General features: G+C 43.6%; 5 protein-coding genes across 8 annotated transcripts in view; 3 read left to right on the forward strand and 2 right to left on the reverse strand.

Moving 5' to 3' along the window:
* Positions 1-59: 59 nt before the first annotated feature.
* On the reverse strand, positions 60-13,220 carry LOC108649905 (uncharacterized). The gene is made up of 6 exons (XM_018098991.3): positions 12,186-13,220; positions 2,311-2,775; positions 2,032-2,226; positions 1,828-1,959; positions 1,473-1,770; positions 60-383 (listed from the first exon to the last, which is right to left on the reverse strand). The coding sequence occupies exons 2-6, from the start codon at positions 2,632-2,634 to the stop codon at positions 178-180; spliced, it is 1,155 nt and encodes a 384-aa protein (XP_017954480.1). The 5' UTR covers positions 2,635-2,775; positions 12,186-13,220; the 3' UTR covers positions 60-177.
* LOC108649906 (uncharacterized) overlaps positions 9,301-20,255 on the forward strand; it is a 69,053-nt gene continuing 58,098 nt past the window's right edge. For 2 of the 3 annotated variants that reach the window (XM_089257303.1, XM_089257305.1), the window contains exons 1-2: positions 9,301-9,500; positions 9,558-9,775. In XM_089257303.1, coding sequence (XP_089113429.1) covers positions 9,486-9,500; positions 9,558-9,752 — 210 coding nt within the window. In that variant the 5' untranslated portion in view covers positions 9,301-9,485 and the 3' untranslated portion in view covers positions 9,753-9,775. Of the gene's footprint in view, positions 9,501-9,557; positions 9,890-20,255 lie in introns of those variants that run through there. The other variant, XM_018098992.2, reaches the window with a different exon arrangement.
* On the forward strand, positions 13,747-15,593 carry LOC108649286 (uncharacterized). Its single transcript, XM_089258571.1, has 2 exons — positions 13,747-13,952; positions 14,012-15,593. The coding sequence occupies exons 1-2, from the start codon at positions 13,896-13,898 to the stop codon at positions 15,461-15,463; spliced, it is 1,509 nt and encodes a 502-aa protein (XP_089114697.1). The 5' UTR covers positions 13,747-13,895; the 3' UTR covers positions 15,464-15,593.
* Positions 15,660-19,519, forward strand: Cep97 (centrosomal protein 97kDa). 2 transcript variants are annotated; one of them, XM_018098993.3, is made up of 8 exons: positions 15,660-15,929; positions 16,165-16,325; positions 16,416-16,882; positions 16,944-17,305; positions 17,366-17,632; positions 17,699-17,875; positions 17,964-18,372; positions 18,440-19,519. In XM_018098993.3, exons 1-8 carry the CDS (start codon positions 15,923-15,925, stop codon positions 19,092-19,094), a joined length of 2,505 nt encoding a protein of 834 aa, XP_017954482.1. In that variant the 5' UTR covers positions 15,660-15,922; the 3' UTR covers positions 19,095-19,519. The 2 variants fall into 2 exon arrangements, with proteins under 2 accessions (XP_017954482.1, XP_017954483.1); XM_018098994.3 differs by having other exon boundaries at positions 16,944-17,158.
* Positions 19,225-20,161, reverse strand: LOC108649908 (putative RNA-binding protein EIF1AD). Its single transcript, XM_018098995.3, has 2 exons — positions 19,926-20,161; positions 19,225-19,859 (listed from the first exon to the last, which is right to left on the reverse strand). The coding sequence occupies exons 1-2, from the start codon at positions 20,083-20,085 to the stop codon at positions 19,534-19,536; spliced, it is 486 nt and encodes a 161-aa protein (XP_017954484.1). The 5' UTR covers positions 20,086-20,161; the 3' UTR covers positions 19,225-19,533.

Consider the following 20,255-nt stretch of genomic DNA (forward strand, 5'->3'; position numbering starts at 1 on the left):
TGCTTTTACTTTTTGTTTAAACTAATCAACAATTTGTTTTGTTTTTAATTTCTTCTCTCTTTTGTTTTGTTTTGTTTGTTTTACATTGACCAAAATGCAACCTCAACATTATTGTTGTGGACAAAGTGTTTGTTATATAAATTTGTTGTTGCTGTTGTCGTTGAGGAATAAAAACTATCACGCACTAGAATTATCATTGGAACGGGATGTGGATGGACCGGCACCCAGATCGTCTCCCACAACGAACGTGGGACTCTGGCGGGACGTGGACGTGGCAACCGGCTGGTAGTGATAGCCCTCGCGATAACGCTGATTCGGTTTTATCCGTGCGGTTTGTGTGTGACCCAATGTCGGACGCTGATTAAGCTCATTGGGTCGTTTGGCTGCAAACGACAGAAGGCGAGAGTTTTACGATTGGTAACAAATTATTAGATTAAACATCAAATTTAAATAGATTTAGAATCTATATTCTATTAATTAAGCTTGTTCATATATGAAATGCTTTCAAATCAAAGCATGTCCACAGAAAACGCAAGCGCTTATTGCAAAACAAAAAACTATAGCATACTTTTGGGCTGCGCAGTATTTAAGCATAACTCAATATATCTGTTATATGTAAAGCATTATCTGTTATAATTTATATATATATATTGCATTATTTTATATATATATTGCATTATTTATGAGTGGGGCCTTAAGCACAAGCAGTTAAGAAAATGTTCTTTTTAAGATAATACTTTAGCATATAAAAATCATCTAGATTTTCTGTATCGATCTACATTCAAGCATTAGTAATGTTAGGAGCTAGCATATATTTTAGCACTATAATTTTAGCACTATGGCGTAGTCGTCATAGGGCTTAATCTAAGAATCCTGTGGATCTTGTTAGCTAACTTAACATACAGTAATAGCTGTAACCAGCTCGATTCTACACAGTTAAGTTCTGAATGTATGTGAGAGGCATTATCTCTATTGTAAACTTTTTCTTCTTCCTCATCTTTGTACATTTCGAATTTGTTAACTCCCAATATAAGATTCGCGGAGTACCTGTATATACATATATGTATATAGAGTTAAATCTATTCATTAAAATCTACTACATGTGGAATCTACAATTGATATCGAAAATGTCTGTTACTGATCTATATGTTCAGTACATCATATCGCATACATATACATATTCCTTCATAAAAGTTCTTATACACATCGCATTAGGTACTATAATACCAGTACTATAGCAAAGTATAATTTATTATGGCTTAACAATTACTTTTGAATCATATACTCATATCTGTAAATCTACTCAGTTTTAATATACTATGAACACCTAATCTTCTACTTGATTCAAGTCTGATGAATAGAGTGGAACTTTGGGCTTTTAAAATTATTCCCATCAATATGAATATACATTTCTGTGCTATTAGATTTGGGTTTCTATCAATTCCAAACTCAATCTCGACGCTGCAACTCACCAGGTATATAAGGCTTTTGATTATAGGACGATTGTTGTTGTTGTTGTTGTTGGTTGTATGCATCGGGCGCCGTTGCATTGCCATTGGTCTGGCTGCTGTGCTGATAGGGCGTCAGATTGTGGCCAGTGTCTGGCTGTAGCTGGAGATCGGTGCTGGTGATGGGGCTCATCGGCGTCATTTCGCGATCTTCGATGAACAGTTCGCTGGCATCGTCGGGCACCTGGCGATACTGGGACCAGGGCCAGGAGGCGATGCCCGATAGGACGAGCGCCTCCAAGGCGCAAATGTAGCCAATTAGCTAAGGGAAAGTAAACGCAAATTAAGAGAATCCTTAATGGAGTTTGGAGCTGCTTACGCCTGTGGCTAGTAACGTGTCCTTGGAGTGCTTGGATACCCAGGAGTACTCGGTCGCATAGAGCACCATGTGGACGAGCAGCGTGGAGCTCAAAATAAATATTAAACCAATGCTCAGGTACATCCACGTGTTCTAGAGGAAGAATGGAGAGATTAGCTCTTGTGTAGAGAGAGGAAGAGAGGGAGAGGGACTACGCATACGCACCACCTTCGTCCAGTTGAATGGGAACATTAGCGCTATGTGCGATATATCGAGAAAGATCATGAGGCATGTGATGAGTAGCGAGAAGAGCGCACAGAAGACCATCAGCCTGAGGCGCCCGATGAGTGGCAGTAGAAAGAGGCCCACCTGAACGGTGCCCGCGGAGCACTCGCAGGCAAGGCAGACGGCCGAGGATAACTGCAGGGCATATCGCAGGATAATAAATAAACTGGTTAAGAACTGCTCAGATGATGCTAGTCTCTGGCCATGGCCACGGCTTACCACCAGTAGTATGCGCACAATCCCTGTAGGCGTTTTCAAGTGTTGCGGATCACAGTGTAGGGCGACGCCCCATGGCAGCGGCGTTTGCTGTTGCTGTTTGTAGTTGGCGTGCGAGTCCCAGGAGGTGCACGTGCCCAGCGGCGATTCGAGTGAGAGCGAGAGCTCGCCGGCTCTGCTGCCAGCTATTTCAAAGTCCTGCTCATCGTCCAGCTGACAGCAGACCGGCTCCAGCTCCAGCTCACGTATCTCGTCCAGCAGCAGTTCTATCTCGTCCGTGCCATATAGATCAGATACAGACGGTATATAACGTTGGGGTTGTTGCATTGCCCGTTGCGGGATGTGTCCCACATCACCGTTGCGTGGCCTGGGCGTACAAAATTTGATGCCTGCGGCGCCGTTCTATCGCGTCCACGACTGGCTCGCCTCTGCTCCAACTTTTGCTCTATGCGTGGCCGTTGCCTGCGCCTGCAAAGGAATGACAGTCGGTTAAGCATCGGCTATATTGATTATGGCGAGATTATAAAAGTTGCTTCCATTCACGTTACTCATGCGCCGTGTTGGCTAGTCCAAGAGGATTGACTACGAGAGAGGGCAAGCAGCTATACGAGGGACTGAAGTGTCTATTATGAAAAGCTTGCTTGAGCGCAAACGAGCCAAGGGCATATTGTAGTGCACCTCAAGCTATATCTTATCGGAATATATATCAATCAACAAAAAATATTGTATGCCAAGGGCGAATTGTGATGCATCTTTAAATACTTCCGTTACCAATCAACAGCAAAGATTATATTTTGTTCTAAATATTATGAATAATAGTTGCATTTTCCTGAATATCCTGAAACATATTCAATATTTGAAAAATCTGGCCTTAAGGCTGCTGTCTTTATATATTTTATTTTGATTATTGAGTGGAGCCAAATCATTCATTCATAAGATTGCAAACATTTTCATTTGTATTAAATAATATAATAATTTAGTCGACTATTCAGCTAAGTTGTATATCAGTTATTAAAATTATTTTATGAATTTTATAAGGAAAACTTAATTTCATATATGCACATGTTTATTTAATTATTTAAATCAATATATGTACATATACATATGTATATATTATATGAATATACATAATATATTTATATATTTTATTAATGTGGCCTTCGCAAAGCGAAAATTTTATAAAGAAAACTCAATTTTATATGTGCACATGTTTATTTAATTATATAAATAAATATATACATGTATATATGTACATTATATTTTGCTGCACACTGAGCAACATTTGTAATTCATGAGGCTAGCCATAAACCGTAAGCCGTGCCAGCATTTTCTCATTTGTCTCAACATGTCAAGCATTCCGATTCCATGCTGTTGCATATTTAATTGGCAATTGTAACAAATACTAGCATAGTGCACACAGAAGGAAGCTAATGTGCTGGCATATTTAGCACATTTGATAGCAGTTTGGTATTTGGCAGCACTGTTGCGTATGTAGCTGTTCGCTGAACGAAAACTATTTCCATTTCGAAATATTTCGCTGGAATCGAGTCATAGATAATCATCAGTGAATACCATAAGCCACGCAAGAGCATTTAAGCGCCGACCTCACCTCCGCAAAGCCACATTGGGTTTATTTGGATGTTGTCTGATTTTTATTGTGATACGAGCCGAGTTGTGTCAGCTGGCTCAGCTGGCTGCCAACTCGAAATGAAATCAAATTGAATTTCGACCTGGCCCCTGCGCGTATGCACGATTTTTTTTTTTTATGTCACACACCCAGGCAATTAACACAGAGGCAAAGCAAATGTGTGTGTGTGTGGGTGTGTGGGTGTGATGTGATGTGATGTGCTGTGACGCCTGCCTGAAAGCAACTCCATGGAGAATTTTTGGTACATTTCAGGCCCTGCCAAGAGCTGACTGGCTGGCTGGCCGCATTTCCTTGAGTTGTCATAATCAGGACACAAATGAAGGTAGCTTGTCATTGCTGTTGTTGCCGCACAAGGACTCGCTGCTGGCAGCGGGACAGCTAAAAGTGGGCAGCTGCAGCTGGCTGGCCAGTCAACCTGCTGCTGCAGAGGATGCCACAGGCAGCTGCCTGCTGCACATATGCGATGCACTGTGTGTGTGTGTGTGCGAGAGTCGACAGGCAATGTAACCATTTGTGCTCTCGTTCGTTGTTTGAACGTGAAGTTGTTGTCGCTGCTGTGGCGGCTGCTGCCACCGTTGTCCTTGCTCCAGTTTCGGCAGCAGCATCAGCCTCTCTCTGCCCCTCTCCTGCCCCACACACAGCTGCTCTGACTGCTTATCTGTGCCCTGTTATCGCTGCAGATATGCAGTGACTGCATCAAGTGCCTAATGAGTGCGCGCTCGCCTTTCATCACATCTTTCATACCCATCATCATCATCCCCATCATCATCATCAACATCATCATCTTCATCTACAGACGTGCTCTATCTATTGAGGCAATGCGCTTATAGCATTAAGCTCTTCAGCCATAGACAATGCTCGCCTGCCCACCCCATCCGATGTCTGTCTGTCAGGCTTTTTTGCACAATTTGAAATCAATTATGCTCATCTGCATATAAACTGACTTGCCTGGGCTCGGTGCAAGGGCTTCTGCCACTCTGATCCGGACAAGAAGGGGGGCGGTGTCGCCTGCAGCGCCACCTAGCGGAAGTGCTTTGCATGCAAATTTATTGTCAATGCCTCATTCGCTGCGACTTCCACTTCGACTTCGCTTCGATTCGGGACACCAAATGGGCGGGGCCACAGCTGTGGGCTGGGGGCTGGGGGTTCATTTGAGGTGCCAACGCTGCTGCATTTCTTATTTATGAACGTGCATAGACAATGCTCGGCCTTTGTTTGAGTTTGTGCTCATATAACTTTTTCTACATAGACATACATATATGTATGTACATATATAGGCATGCATGTGTGTGTGTGTCTATACATGCATATGTATGTATGTCTACTCGAGCCAGTCAGCCTTTGTCGCATTCAATGGACCGAAAGTTGCACCGTAAATAACTTTTAATAGAATTTCTAATGGGCTGCTATTTGGGCGTGGGGCCAAGCCACACACACACACACACACACACACACACAGACATAGATCTGATATTTTTGTTGACCATATTTTCATATAACAATAATATGCGGATATGTTTGTGCAATCAATCAAGATTTTACTTAGGCTTTAATGTATTTTAATATTTATTTAATTGATTTTTGAAATGAAAATCTTGTTGAATTTAGGCTTAGTCTTCCTTAGACATTTTCTGCTGCATGGTCTTATGATTTCATTTCAGCTTAGTTTTTGTAGATGAGCCTCTTGTCACTTAAGCTGGCTTAGCTTTTGACGTCAAGGCTCAGCTGAGCTGATGGGAAAACAAAGTACTTTTATTTTGTCACATGGGATATACAGCGTATATACTTACTATATAATATATACTTGTATATAATATTGCCTTTAACAAGAGATTTTGTCAGTTATGCTTCATCAATTATCAGCAATATAGTAATAGTAATAATACTAATAAAAATATTAAAGTAGTAAAAATCAAATAAAGATTCACACATACATACATATCAAAGATTCCACATTGAATAGCACTGATACCTATGACCTTTGGCTACTATACATGCACACGCTTTCCTTAACTATAAGAGACTCTATAGATTTATATTTTACATTATGCTAATAAATCGTCAGCTCAACTCCATTCAGTAAAGGCTCGAAAAGTTGCTTCAGAGCTGAGCTCAGCAGCAATGCTTAAATCCCCTTCACATATTTAACTTTTTAACATTTATGCAATTTTAATGGAATTGAAACTTGATTATTTATAGTAAATCTATTCAAATTTGTTTGGGCTAACAATGTGTGCTTTGCTCTATGATAATATCAATGAACCGAGTTGACCTGTGGCAACTGCTGCCACTCATCATCCATACGCCGTGTGTGCGTTGGGGCAGCATCGAATGCTGTGGAGCAGCGCGATTTATGCATTCAGTCGGCGACTCTGAAACCTCGAATTGCGTATAAATTTTAGCTGAAATATGGCCATTTTTTTTTTTTTTTGTCTACTATGAACTGTAAACTTTCGGACTTGTGGACGGTGCTGGACTGTGTGTGGCCTGGCCTGTGTAATGCCGTGCAGACGACAAGACTCTCGGCCCAAATTCTCAATGGCGACGCTCAATGCGGAAGATATATACATACACACATATACATATATGTATGTGTGTGTGTGTGTGTGTAGAGGTCGCCGGACGGCGGGCTGATCGGCAGGGGTTGGGGCTACGCTACGTCGGCTTAGCTAGCAGTTGCTGTCGGATTGGCGCTCTGCCTGCCTTATTATGCCGCCGCGTCACCCTAGCCCGCAGCCCCCAGCCCCCAGCCCTAGCGGAATTATCGATTACGAATGAATATTTCATTAGCAGACGTGCAGCACAGACAGAAGCACTAGGAGCAGCAGCAGCGCGGGCCACGCGGGGCACCGTCAGCGCTTATGCTGACTTCATTGGCTTCCGTTTCCGTAGCCGTCGAGGATTCCGGGTCGCGTTCAATTAAAATGCAGCGCACTCTGCAGCTGCCAACTTTTCTCGCCTAAAACATAATGCATAATGATTTTTTCGTTTCTTCATTGCAGACTTTACATAATTATTCCCGCTGGGTAATTAATGCAGCGCTGCAGCGTGGGAGGAGCAGTTGCCAAATGAGTCTCAGGATGACTCGACACGGGCAGGTAGCAGTGGCAGAAGCTTAAGTGTATTCCATTGAGGCTAATAGATGGCCAAGTAGCCTCTTCATTTTTAATGGAAATTAGTTTTTACTGCATTTTGTGGAACTCTCCATTAAGCATGTAAAATGCAAAATAAAGCGTTGCAGTTGATAACAAATATTTTTGTATTTTTGTTGACCATTAACAGCAGAGTCGCGCAATGTAGACATGCAATTAACATTTTGTACGTCTGCACACTTTATAGACAATATATATTCTACATAAAATTGATTGAATTTTTCAGCAATATTCCTGAATGCAGTCCAATGGAGATCGTTCACTACTAACGTCTCTCAGTGGCAGCGGATTCAAGCCAATCTGACCATCAATCAAAGTTAACATCGCCTGGACCGCTGGGAAGTCTGATGAGCCATTTTTAGAATACAAAAAATATGTTGGCCCTCATGCCGTAAGCTCTAAATACGTTATAATCTAAGACAGTAAGTCCCACAAAATGTAACAGCATATATTTATGTATAACTAATCATAATCTACTTTTATGTACAACTAATCATAATCTACTTTAATAATTGTAATACATGTCAAATGTAATACTTCAAGAATACCAAATAAAACATGTGAAATCATAAAAAATACACGGTCTTCTTATTTACGGGTGGAAAAAATAATAATTAGCAGTGGGAAATTGCTTGATGAGCAGTTACTAAAAGTAAACAAACGCGATCAGCGTTGAGTAGTAGCAGCAGGAGAGAGCGAAAAATGAGCAATGCTCATTAACAGTCCATAACAGTGTGCTGTTATGATAACATAAAAATGTTAGTTAACATAAAGTTAATAATTTGTTAACATAAAGTTAACATTTTGTTAAAAGAATCATGTTAACTAATAGAAAAAATGCAAGTCACTATGAACAAATAATTTTCGCGCCCTCAGCGGCCAGTGAGGAGCGCATTTTAGCTCCACATTTTTCTGAAGTACCAGGCGATCAGAAATCAATAGTAGGGCGACAAATTGTAGTTAACAGTGCACTGTTAATTTAACATTACATTAACAGAATTATGTAAACTAACAGTTTTCTGTTACTCTCCTGTTAAATAACAGACTCATAACAGTGCACTGTTAATGTACTGTTAATGGGAATTTTTCACCCTGCTACTCATTTCTGATCGCCTGGTATTTTGGATAAATGTGGAGCTAAATTTCGCTCCTCAGTGGCCGGTGAGGGCGCGAAAATATTTTGCCATGAGTGACATGCATTTTTTTTATTAGTTAACATAATTCTATTAACAAAATGTTAACTTTATGTTAACAAATTCTTAACTTTATGTTAACTATTAATTTTTACTTTTTTACCTTTTCAGCCAAAAAGTATGCAAAGTGAAGTAAGTCAAAGTATGCAATGGATGTTTCCCCCATAAACAGTGGCAAAGAATATTGTTTCTGCTGCCCATCTGTTCTTCGTTTATAACTAATTTTAATTTTAATGCCTTAAGTTTCTGCTAAATAGATTATACAAATAAAAACCTATAGTAAATATAGATTATCAAACAAATCTTTATATGACAGATTTATAGATTTGCGTAGAGAAGGTAAAACCTTCCAAGTGCTCGACCCAAACATTAAGAGAGACTAATGAAACATATACATTCATTTACATGAATTAATAGTCTCTCATTTATTTGATAGTTTGGGTCGCTTTAATGGCAAGCAGGGCATACAGCAGAGGGTACAGCGGTATTATTTACCACGCCCATCTACTGCGCCAGTGGGGTCAAGTTTTATGCACATATATTGAACAACACATTCATTATTTCTTGTTATGTGTAACATTTTTGATATATCTTCTATGTATTTATAGCTATAATATGTTATAGAGCTATAGTACTGACGACTTTCCACGATTCGAGCAGAATATCCCAAAATATCTGAATACTCTATAAATTAAAGGTAGCAACGGTTACGAGTGCCTGACTTTGATTTGCGGTTAGCTACGTAAATGGGCCCAAAGACCCCGTTCTGGCCCACCTTCTGGCCACGTTTCGTGCTCAGTTGATGGCCATAATTGCGAATGCTAATAAATAATCAATTACCTTGGCAAATAGCTGTTTAGTAAACAAGGCAATAAATTAAATATAAATAATAATTACATCAATAAAATAATTATGCGCAAAGAAAAGAGAGAAGGGAAAACCAAATACAGAGTAGGCTCTGATAACCCACTCGGCCGAGCTGTACGTGTGTTAGCCCCAACGTTTTCATAGTCATAGTTCAACACTGGCTTTCTCGGACAACACTTCTACTTTTTCTCTAAAAATCCAAAAATATTTTCAGAGCAGAAAATTTCAATTCGTTTTTTTTTTTCTCTTTAGTTTAAGTTTTAAAATTTTTTAGTGTAATAAAATTATAGATATATATTTTTTCTGTATCTGCTGGAAATGAACAAGCAACAGGTAAAGTATATGAAATTCCTAAATAGATATATAGAAGTTATATAATCCCATCGACAGTGTGAATTGTACCCGCGTGTAAGACGTACGGAATATTACCGTACACCCGAGCCGAGAGTTTCGATTCAGAGTCGCAAGGCCGAACATCCCAACAGGGAAAGGGAGTCGCCGAGAAATGCAACTCCTGTAGCACCCCATATCATGCCCGCTCAGACATCGCCTATGCGGGTGCAACGCGACAGCTACTTTTCCTAGGACGGTCGACTGCGGTTTGGTTGGTTCGCAGTCTCACGTTTTGATAGTACATGTTTTGTATTTGTCTTCCTTTTAAAAATTGATAGTGGCACTTTTTTTTTTTCGTACATAATAAAAGTCGTAACGTAAAATCCAAATTTCAAGTGGTTATATATTCCCAGTTCCGACTGGGAGCCCAAAAACAGCTCTTGTGGATAAGACTGATGTAAACTTTGTTTCAATTTGGTTTATATTATATTAATCAGGTTCTAGCAATGCCATTTGACGGCACTTTACGGGGTCTACCAACTGTTTTTAGTACAATTTCCCCATATGAAATATTAGAGATATAATAAGTCCAACCCAATGTCGTCTGGAAGGTGTCGTAATACAAGTTGTATACATTTTTATGAGACACATTGAGAGTCCCTGATAGGTAAGTGAGTTGCTGAAGTCTGCTTAGCCGTCATTATGTATCATAAATGAGTTATTCTGTACCATTTGTAGCATCTATGTATGCATAAATTAACATTAAATGAGTTCAACAAAGGAACAAACACCCCAAGCACAGTTAATTAATCCCATTTTAATCAAAACTTGAGATCTGCGTACAACTTGCACGTATTTTATTCATATTCGTAATATCCTTTGGGTAATATATTATTTCAAATACATCAGACAATTAAATACGCGCTACTAAACAGGATGTGAGGGATATGCATATGTGTGTGACTGTGTGCGTATGAAAGGATGCTCTTGACAGATCTATTAGGGACTCATTAGGCTTGCGCCTCGGCAAGCTGTTGCCAGCGCTTGTTAATTCCCGAAAAAAAAGGTGCTCAACACTAATGATAGGCAGCTGCTGCTCTGCCGCTCTGCTGCTTACGTAAGCTCCTAACGGGATATTTAGTGAGCTGTGTGTGAGTGCTTGAGTGTGAGTGTGAATGTGTGCGTGTGTTATGCATATCATTGGTTTATATGTGTTTATGCTCGTCTCGCTGAAATGAACACCGCAGTGGCTGTTGGCTGTAGGCTGTTGTTTGGGGCACACCTGACACGTGAGCTCCATAACGGAGGCCTCGACATGTCATGGACGTGAATGCCGCGACACGCAAGCCCCAAGTCCCAAAGCGAGCCCAAGCGAACGTTTTCACTTTCGCCACACAAATCTTCGTTTTGCGCTTTGTTTAATGCGGGCATTAAATTAAGAGTGGGATGCCCTCAGTCGCTCTCTCCCTCATTCTTCCTCTTCCTCTGCCTCTGCATCGTGCACGCTCTTCCCTGTCTTGGTGGTCGGTGCAACAACCTCGTTTAGCTATTTGATTGCTGCATGTGGCTCGGGCACGACCTTGAACCAGTTTTGATTTCTAATTTTGGGGGCTAGACGACTTGGAGCGCAAGTTGGAATAACTTTGGCTGTCATCGCATGTAACTGCCAGGCAAGCGCCTACTCTATTAATAATGACCGAAAGCCTAACTGCAACTTAATTGCACACACAAGTGGCTGGGGCTATACAATCAAGTGAGTGGGAGGGCCTGTGTGTGTGTGTGTGTATGTGTAGCTACTATGACAGCAACTAAAAATAAACAAAAGAGCCAAGCACCCAAAAGCTGTAATATGAGCAGAATAAAGAACTGTGAGTGAGAGAGTGAGAGAGAGAGAGCGCGCTGTGCACGCTGTAGCTGGAACAGAGCGAATTGACAGGAGCGAATTGAAATGAGCGAATTGAAACGAGCGGCTGCGTACAGAGCGAAAAGAGAGCAGAGCGCGAGAGCATGCGAGTCAAGCTATGACTGACGCAGCACAGGCATGCGAGTGCGAGTGGCAGAGCGAGCATCAGTGCGAGTATAAAATTGAGTGTGAGTTGTTGTTGCTGTTGTTGTTGGGCCAATGGATTTCAAGGAAGTGAAATTGCTGCAGACAGGAGTTTGCCTAAGCACGCCCGTCGACCCGCCTGTCGCTTCCTGTATGTGTATACGTGTGAGTGTGTATGTGCGTGCGTATGCGTCTGTGAACATTTTGTTGTTTGTTGGAAAAAAACACGTTGGGCTTGCCTATGTACAACACACACACACACACACACTCTCTGCTGCTCACCTCTTCTCTCCTCTCTCTCTCATTCTACTGCTCAGTGGCTCCACTTAAAAGTGTTATATTGACATTTGGCTACAATTTGAGCTGTCCAAAGCTTTATGATTTATGCTGCGCTGCATATGTAAATGTGTAATGTGTGCATATGCATATGACTGTGTGCGTGCGCGTGTGCGTGTGTGTGCTGTAATCGTTTGCTCTATTTTTGGGGCTTAGTTGAACAACAGCAGCGCGCTGCAAAGCGTGCTATGAATTCTTGTTGTGGGCGGCTATATTTCGTGTATACAACTAGTTAAATAAAATGAAATTTTCCTTTATACATGTATATACTTTTTTTTTTTTTTTTTTTGCACTTGACCCACCTTTGTTTGGTGTTTTTTTTTTTTTTTTTTGCTGAATTGGATTCTTGTATTGTATTTTATTTGTTATATTTTATTTGATTTGATTTGCAGCTGCTGCTGCCTTTTCATGTGGCAAATGCGCGGCACGTTTGCACTAGGAAGTTTCTATTTCGATTTCTCTTACTTTGACAAGGGCACGCAAAAAAAATTTATATGCTTTTAAATGTTGCGCGAGTGTGTGTGTGTATGTGTGTGTGTGTGTGTGTGTGTGTGTGTATTATGCTCGTCAAGTTTTATGTCAGTTCATTCATCGGCCAAAATGTTGGGCATGGGACGCAGGCTGTTGTCGCCTCTGCATGTGTGTGTGTGAGTGTCAGTGTCAGTGTGTGTGTGCGAGCGTGTGTATGTGTGCGTGTGCTGCGTGCTCCTGCCAATGTCAGATTTGTATTTCAGCGTCGATTTCGTTTTGGCTGCCTTCATATTTTTGCTCTCCACTTCGATTCTTTTCTGTTTCTTTGCCTCTTTTCCGCCTCGTGCTGTTTCTGTTTCTCTGTCTGTCACTTTGTCACTTTTTAATCAAATCGAATTCGGTATTTTCCAGCTGATTTTCAATTGGCATTCCGCATTTCATTTCGACACACGCAAAAATCATTATTCGGTGCGTTCGCAAGTATGCAACGTTTCTTTGCGCTGTCTTTGCGGGCCATGCTGCTGCCTTCAACACACACGCACACACACATTCACATACATGGGCGAGCGGAGAGATAGGCTAGGCCAGGCTGGGCTAGGAGACACACGCGTTCGCGGCACGTTTGCGAACTGGTCGACAAAAAGGGGGCGCGGCTAGGGGGCGAGCGACGTGCAACGCAAAGTAGCAGCAGCAGCAGCAACAACAACAGCAACAACGACAGCAACAACAGCAACAACAACGACCACGGAATAGCCTAAAATAATGGCAGTCAACAACGACAACGGCGACGGCGACGACGACGGCGACTGCGACAGCGACAGCGACAACCGACAACGTTGAAAGTCAGCAAAAGACTGGAGAGCCCAAAGGCTGCGGAGCCACAGTCTGCAAAAGGCGAATAGTGGCACAGCACAGAGAGCAGAGCGCGCTAAGCGTCGCTCTCTCACGAGAGAGGGAGAGAGTGGTAGTGAGAGTGAGAGAGCGAGAGTGCTGCAAATCCTGTGCAGAAGCTCAACTGATTCCGGAACTTGTTAAGCGTTTGCTTAAAAGTTAGTTTGACGCCTATAATAATGATTATGATGATGCTGCTATTAATGATGATACTAATTAACTAGCCAATTGTGTTTATATTAGGCAAACAGCTTAGAGAAAATTTACATTAAATACATAAAAAGAGTTCCAATGAAGCTAAGGGACAAATAATTATACGAAGCCAGATTTCATAGGATTTCTAGTGTATTATCTATGTGCATAACAATTCATGGAATATGCTTGTATTGTTTATTGTATAGTACTCTTAAATATAAAAAATGCTTGACTAGAAATTTATATTCTATCCATTTGCCAAGCTAACGTCAAATTATATATACTTTCCTCTATATTTCCTTTGTTTTTTTTGTATATGGTGTGCCTTGATGTTTTGTACAACTCTGGAATTTCAAGCTCCGTTTCAATTCACACTTCAAATGCTAAATTAAACGGATCTCCTTATAAAACAAGCATATATATATTTCCGGAGAGATTGATGTACTCTGAGAGAAATGGATTCCAGTAATAAGTACCATAAGACCTACCAAAACTACACGGCCAACTTGACGGTTAGCTACGACTGCACTTAATCGGCGTCAACTTTTAATGCTTCCTTTTTATCTGCTAGAATACAACAACTGAAATCAATGATCAAAAATTCAGAAAGCAATTGGATCATTATGCTGTGTGCAATCAGAAGGAATTGCTGCAGGTCAAGCAGAAGCCGCCTCGACCCAAGGAGCTGGTGCAAAAGGCAACACAGACTTGTCTACGTCGCAGCCAACTGAAGCAGAAGCAGCAGCAGCAGCAACAGCAGCTGCAACAACAGGAACAGCAGCAGCTACAGCTGAAGCAGCAACAGCAGCAACAGCAGCAGCAACAGCAGCAGCAACAGCAGCAGCAACAGCAGCAGCAACAGCAGCAGCAGCAGCAGCAGCAGCAACAGCAGCAGCAACAACAGGAACAGCAGCAGCTACAGCTGAAGCAGCAACAGCAGCAGCAGCAACAGCAGCAGCTACAGCTGAAGCAGCAAGAGCAGCAGCAACACCAGCCGCTACAGCTGAAGCAGCAACAACAGTTGCAGAAAGAGCAACAGCTACAGAAAGAGCAACCGCAACAACTACAGAAGCAGCAACACCAGCAGCGCCAGCACCGTCAGCATCAGCATCAGCATCATCATCAACATAAACATCGTCATCATCAGCATCAGTCGACTCAATATCAGCATCAAAAACATCCGATAATGGAAACTCTTGCGAATCGAGCTGAGAACAGATCGAAGATTGAAACGCGACCCCGCTTCGAGAAGTCGAAGTCATTTTTCAATGCGGACTATGTAGCGCAGCCTAGAGTCACCTATCGCCTGCCCCCGTTGCCCCCGGAGGTCAAGCCGGATCGCGAGGGCGCCGACGGAGACTGTTTGCTGTATAAGAACTCAAAGTTTGGCAAGGATTCGGCGTGTGCTCACAGCGATCATAGCGAGCACAGCGAGCAGCTGCTCGCCATTCCCCCAGACCACTCGCCAATGAAGCTAAGGACCTCGACGTCCATGCTGGAGTCAACACGCGAGCGCTGCAGACTTGCCACAGCTCAGTTCAACGCAAAATATGGGGGCTCAGATAGCCCATCCTCGAAATCGGCGAAATCGGCCAAGACTGTGATCTCGACCAAGAGCGGTGAGAACTTGCGCTCAGTGGTGCAGTCGGAGATTGAGATGCAGGTGCGATTGGAGAAGTCGATTAGTAAGATTATGATGTTGCCCTCACTTGGCTTGTCGGAAGAAACCGACTGTGCTCCGGTCGAAGCTGAAGAAAAGTCGAAGATTCCTAAAAGTGTGTCAAAAGAGAATTGTGTTTCGGTGCCCGCTGCAGCGGCTAAGCATAATTTAAATTTCTCTCTCGAGGACGTAGTCAGCACCAGGGTTATCGCGCCCATGATGCGACGTGTGCAGCGCATGTATCTTAACAATCTGCAGGAGGAAATGAAGCTAATGGAAGATCTCGAACGCGTGCCGTGCATGGTTGGCGAGCTCTACAGAAGCTCGGTAGAGTCAAAGAAAAAGCCAAAGAATACATTATAGTTTATTGTTCCATATATATTTTTTAATGATTTGTATAAACACACAAAACGCCCAATAAGAACAAGAGTTTTCAAAATATAGCGCCATTCACACGATAGCAGTGTGACCAGCTCAGCTAGCTGGATAAATGAACGCAGCATTAGTATTGCAATCGCTTATCGATAATGAGTCGCAAGTCGAATGTCGCAGTTGTCAGCTTAAAAAATTCATTTTCTAAACTTTTGGTAAAATATAAAAAATTTGTAACTGGAATTGCATGATTTACGTATGCGAATAGAACAGTGCGCTGTTAATAACAGTGGTAATGTTATTTAGTATCAGCACGCAGCCCTGGTTTCAAAAGGAGGGAGGCGCTCGCATTCCCAAACATTGATTTTTCGTAGTGGACGCCATCGAATGCTGCCAAATTAACTCTGTTCGCACATTTGTTGGGAAGTGCAGGAATTTGACTGTTACAAAATGAGTGGTAAGCTGCTTTTCGAGTTGTTCAGTCGGCTAATTAACGTTTGCTTGCTGCGGCTGCTGCAATTGGCCCTTGAGACGGGTTTGTCTATCGGCGTGCATTGCAATTCGCAGTCTACTTTTGAGGGTGGGCATAGCGCCACCCTCTGCCACAGCACCTGCCATTGCACAGACGATGACTTCATCAGTGTTTACACGCCCCTGGTCACACTGCTCTCCTCGCTCCCCTCTCTTTGCAGGCGACGAGAGCTGCAGCGAAAAGCAGACGCTGGACCTATCCAAGCAGCAGCTGAAGAAGGTGCCAAAACAGGACGATGCCCAGAATATACGCAAGCTGATACTGGACGAGAATGAGCTGCAGAAAATCGACAACATTGATTCGTATCTGAAGATCGAAACGGTGACGATATAGATAATAAATAATACACATATACAAAATGTCAATATTCTCATGAATGAATTTCTAATGAATGTCCTTTAACCTTTTCAGCTGTCGCTGGCCAAAAATCAATTGCTGCGCATGTATGGCGTCTGTCGACTCCACTGCCTTCGCGAGCTGAACCTCTCCTTCAATGGCATACTCTCGATTGAGGGCCTGAAGGAATGCGTTCATCTGCGTGTGCTCAATCTGGAGGGCAACAACATCAAGACCATCGAGCATCTCAATACGAATGTGAATCTGGAATACTTGAATCTGGCAGACAACAGCATTGGCAGCATATCGGATATGTCCTACCTTCGCTCGTTGCGCGAACTCCATTTGCAGGGCAATCGCCTGACCCATCTGCGACAGTGCGACAAGTACTTACCCGTCTCTCTGGAAACCTTGAATCTGGCGAAGAATAACATAAACGATCTGAATGAGATTTGCACGCTGTCGCATCTGTCGAATCTGCTGAGCATCTCCATAACTGAGAATCCTTGTGTGATCATGACAATGGGAGCAAATAGCACGGAGTAAGTAAAGCTTGTAAGGAGCTCAGCTGTGCTCAAACAATTGTATGTCCTTCCTCCGCAGCGGCTTTGATTACCGCCCATTTGTGCTGAACTGGTGCATGAGTCTGAAATACATCGATGGCTACGTGGTGGATCCCATTGAGAGCCTCAAGGCTGAGTGGCTCTACAGTCAGGGACGCGGTCGTCAGTTCCGTGTGGGCGAGCAGGCTGCTCTGGCCAAATACCTAAGCTCGGCCTGCCCACTGGTGGGCAAGGCACTGGAGAAGGAAAACGATCGTAAGTTGCGCTTGATCCTAAGCAAAGCGCAGCATCATCAGCGTCAGCTGCAGGAGGAAATAATGGACAATGCAAATGCGAGTTCGGCTAGCACATCGCCCTCGTCGCATCGCAAGAAGCCTACAAGTCGCATCCAGTCACCGCGCTGTGAGCTCTTGATAGATATTCCGTTGGTTAACTAATTTGTAATTGATGTACTCCCCATAGTTTCCCGTTTGAGTGGACGCCAAGGCTCGCCGGAGTCCATGGCGAACAGCTACCATGGCAACAGCTGCAACAACAGCATCAGCAGCGACAACGGCATCTCGAGCCATCACTCGCTGCAGATGAGCACCTCGCTGATAGAGAACATCCGCAACGAGGGCGACAACTACTCGCTGGCCAGCCTGTCTGGCATGTCCAGCAGCGTGACCACCAAGACCTACAACTCGACCGAGTCAACGCCTCGCAACATAACGCCGAATCCCTATAATGGTAGTACACCTTGCACTCCCAATCATGGCCAGCTCTAATTGTGGCTTCTCTCCCATTGCATTACAGAGCAAGCGTATGTGGGTCAAACGCCTGTCGGTGGGCCTTTGGCTGCTGCCTCAAAAATGGTGCCTGTGCCGGAGACCCTGATGAGTCCCGATGTCTGTCCCGCCGTCGTTGCTCAGCGAGCCACAGTGACAGCGCTCAACGCGCAGCTGCACAAAAGCAAAGGCAACAAGAACAAAGGTAAATGATTCTAGATCTCTCTCTCTCTCTCTCTATCCTTGATTCAAATGTATTTTAAATTCATATTTCTACATGTACTCAATGTCAGACAACAAACTAAATTTGCCGCGCGTGCGCAGCCCACAACAGCGACGCATGCAGAGCCCCACAAGCAGTCCACGCAAGACGGAACGACTACAGCAGCAACAGCAACAGCAACAACAGCAACTGAATTCCTCTTCAATCAGCACAACGGACGCCGGCGGCTTCAGCACTGATGAGGATGGCGAGCTCATCAACGTGGAAAAGCTAAGGACCATACGCAAAATGGCAGCTGAGCGGGCGCAGCAGCAACAGCAGATGGACAACAACTTGAACTGCGCCGATCGCCTGATAGAGCATGTGACCGAGTCCTCGGCTGTGACCATACAGAAGATGTGGCGGGGCTATCACACGCGCAAGAAAACCAAGGACATTGCCGAGAAGCTGCACAAACAGCGCACGCACGAGTACATAGAGTAAGCAACGATATATCTACTATATACTCCGTTCTCCCCCTCTCAAACTCACTCTGTCTGCCCGTAGCAAACTCAACAAGGACATGCTAATGACCAAGGTGCAGCTGCAGAACGAGCGCAAGATACAACAGCTGCAAATGCAGGCCATCAATGCGCTGTGGAAGAAGGTGTCCACCATGCAGGTGGACCCGAAGGCTGGCGGCGAGCACTGCACGAATTCTGAGGATGCGAGCAGCAGCAACAACAGCAACAGCAATCAGTCACAGGTGTGCCTCGATCAGAACTCGGCCGCGGTTGTCAATGATTTGGCTAAGCGTTGCACAATGCTGACCGATCAGGTGCAACAGCTCCAGAGCTCGATCGGCACCATTGTCAATTGCCTGACCATGGTCTGCAATCTGCCGCAGGATGCGCTCAAGAAGCACGTCAGCAACCGAAGCAACTGCTCCGACAGCGATGACATCGAATATACCAGCTTTGAGCCACGTGATACGAGCTCCACGCAAACGGATTTGATTGCTGTGCACACGCCGCAGCTCGAGGATCTCAGCAATTTCCCGTTTACCAAGCCCCGGCCGTCGACATTGGCGCTGGAGTCCAAGCATGACGCAGTGCAGCCGCAGCCACAATCGCAGCAGCAGCATCAGCCGCCGACAAAGCCGGAAGAGACTGAGGACGAGGAACAGAAGGAGAACATTGAAATTTGTGATGCACAGGAGTAGGAGTTGGACTGCTGGAGAGCAACCCACTTCGCACGCTTTATAGGGCACAGAGATCTCTAGCTTTTTAGCTTATTGCAAGCATCGCCGTGGAGGCAGCCGCAGCAAACGTAACAACAATTAAAGCAAACAATTATATGTACATTATTTTATGTTTTATTATTTTTTTTTGGGCCCATATCCGTACGTATAGTAAACCAAATTTGTTTACTAGTTTCCTTAATTTATTTTATACTTTTTTTACGTTCATACGCAGGGAACGCTTATTATACATATATTTTGTTACTGGGTTTCTTACTCACTTTTTTTTTATATCTTTTATGTACGCGCATAATTTAATTTGTTGTTACAACAATTGCGAGAGGAAATTAATTCGTTATAAAATATACATTAGCTAAACTTTTTGTAATGCACAATGAAATGCATAATCCAAATTCATTCTTCAGTCTTCGGCGCTGCTCTCCTCCGTATCCGTTTCATCCTCATCATCATCATCCATATTCACGGGTCGATTTGTGTTGGGCGGCAGCGATTCATCGCTGTCGGAACCAGAAGTGCCGGAATGTTCGGCTTTGCTGCTTGGCGTCGTCGCCTTCTTGGCAAAGCGTTCCGGCCATATGCCAGCCTTTGTGTACTCCTTGATGTGCTCGGGAGTTAGGATTTTGCTAATCTCCGCCTTTACTTTGTCGCCCTCCTCGATGGGTTCGACCAATATATAATCGCCGCGCTTTACCCACACATTCTTGCGAAATTTGTTGGGCATAGAGACTGCAAGGGATATCATGGATAATAACATTAAAGAGCACATCTATATATGGCTAGTCCTCATCTCACCCAGAAAATTCTCAGCTGTCGCCGATTCCACCTCGTGCAGATTGTTGCCTCGGCTGCTGACTACACGCACGATCTGCTGCTGTTCCGTGGGCAGGGAGTAGTCATCCTCCATCATCTCCTTGAGCACATGTTTGCGCCGCGTTGTGTTTGGATGTGACATGCTTGTAATATAGTGGAGTTTCTTCTTCTACGGAGCGCCAGATTTTTGTTTACTCAATTTGGTCGAGTGTTAAAATGTGTTGGCGATGGTGGTGGTGGTCGCCCGATAGCTCCTATTTCGATAACTTAGCTGCTGTTATTATTGACTCGCTGTGGCGGCCGGCGATAACT

This window comes from Drosophila navojoa, chromosome 3 (assembly GCF_054131105.1).
Source record: "Drosophila navojoa isolate 15081-1374.11 chromosome 3, UAZ_NAV_1.0, whole genome shotgun sequence".
Taxonomy (NCBI): domain Eukaryota; kingdom Metazoa; phylum Arthropoda; class Insecta; order Diptera; family Drosophilidae; genus Drosophila; species Drosophila navojoa.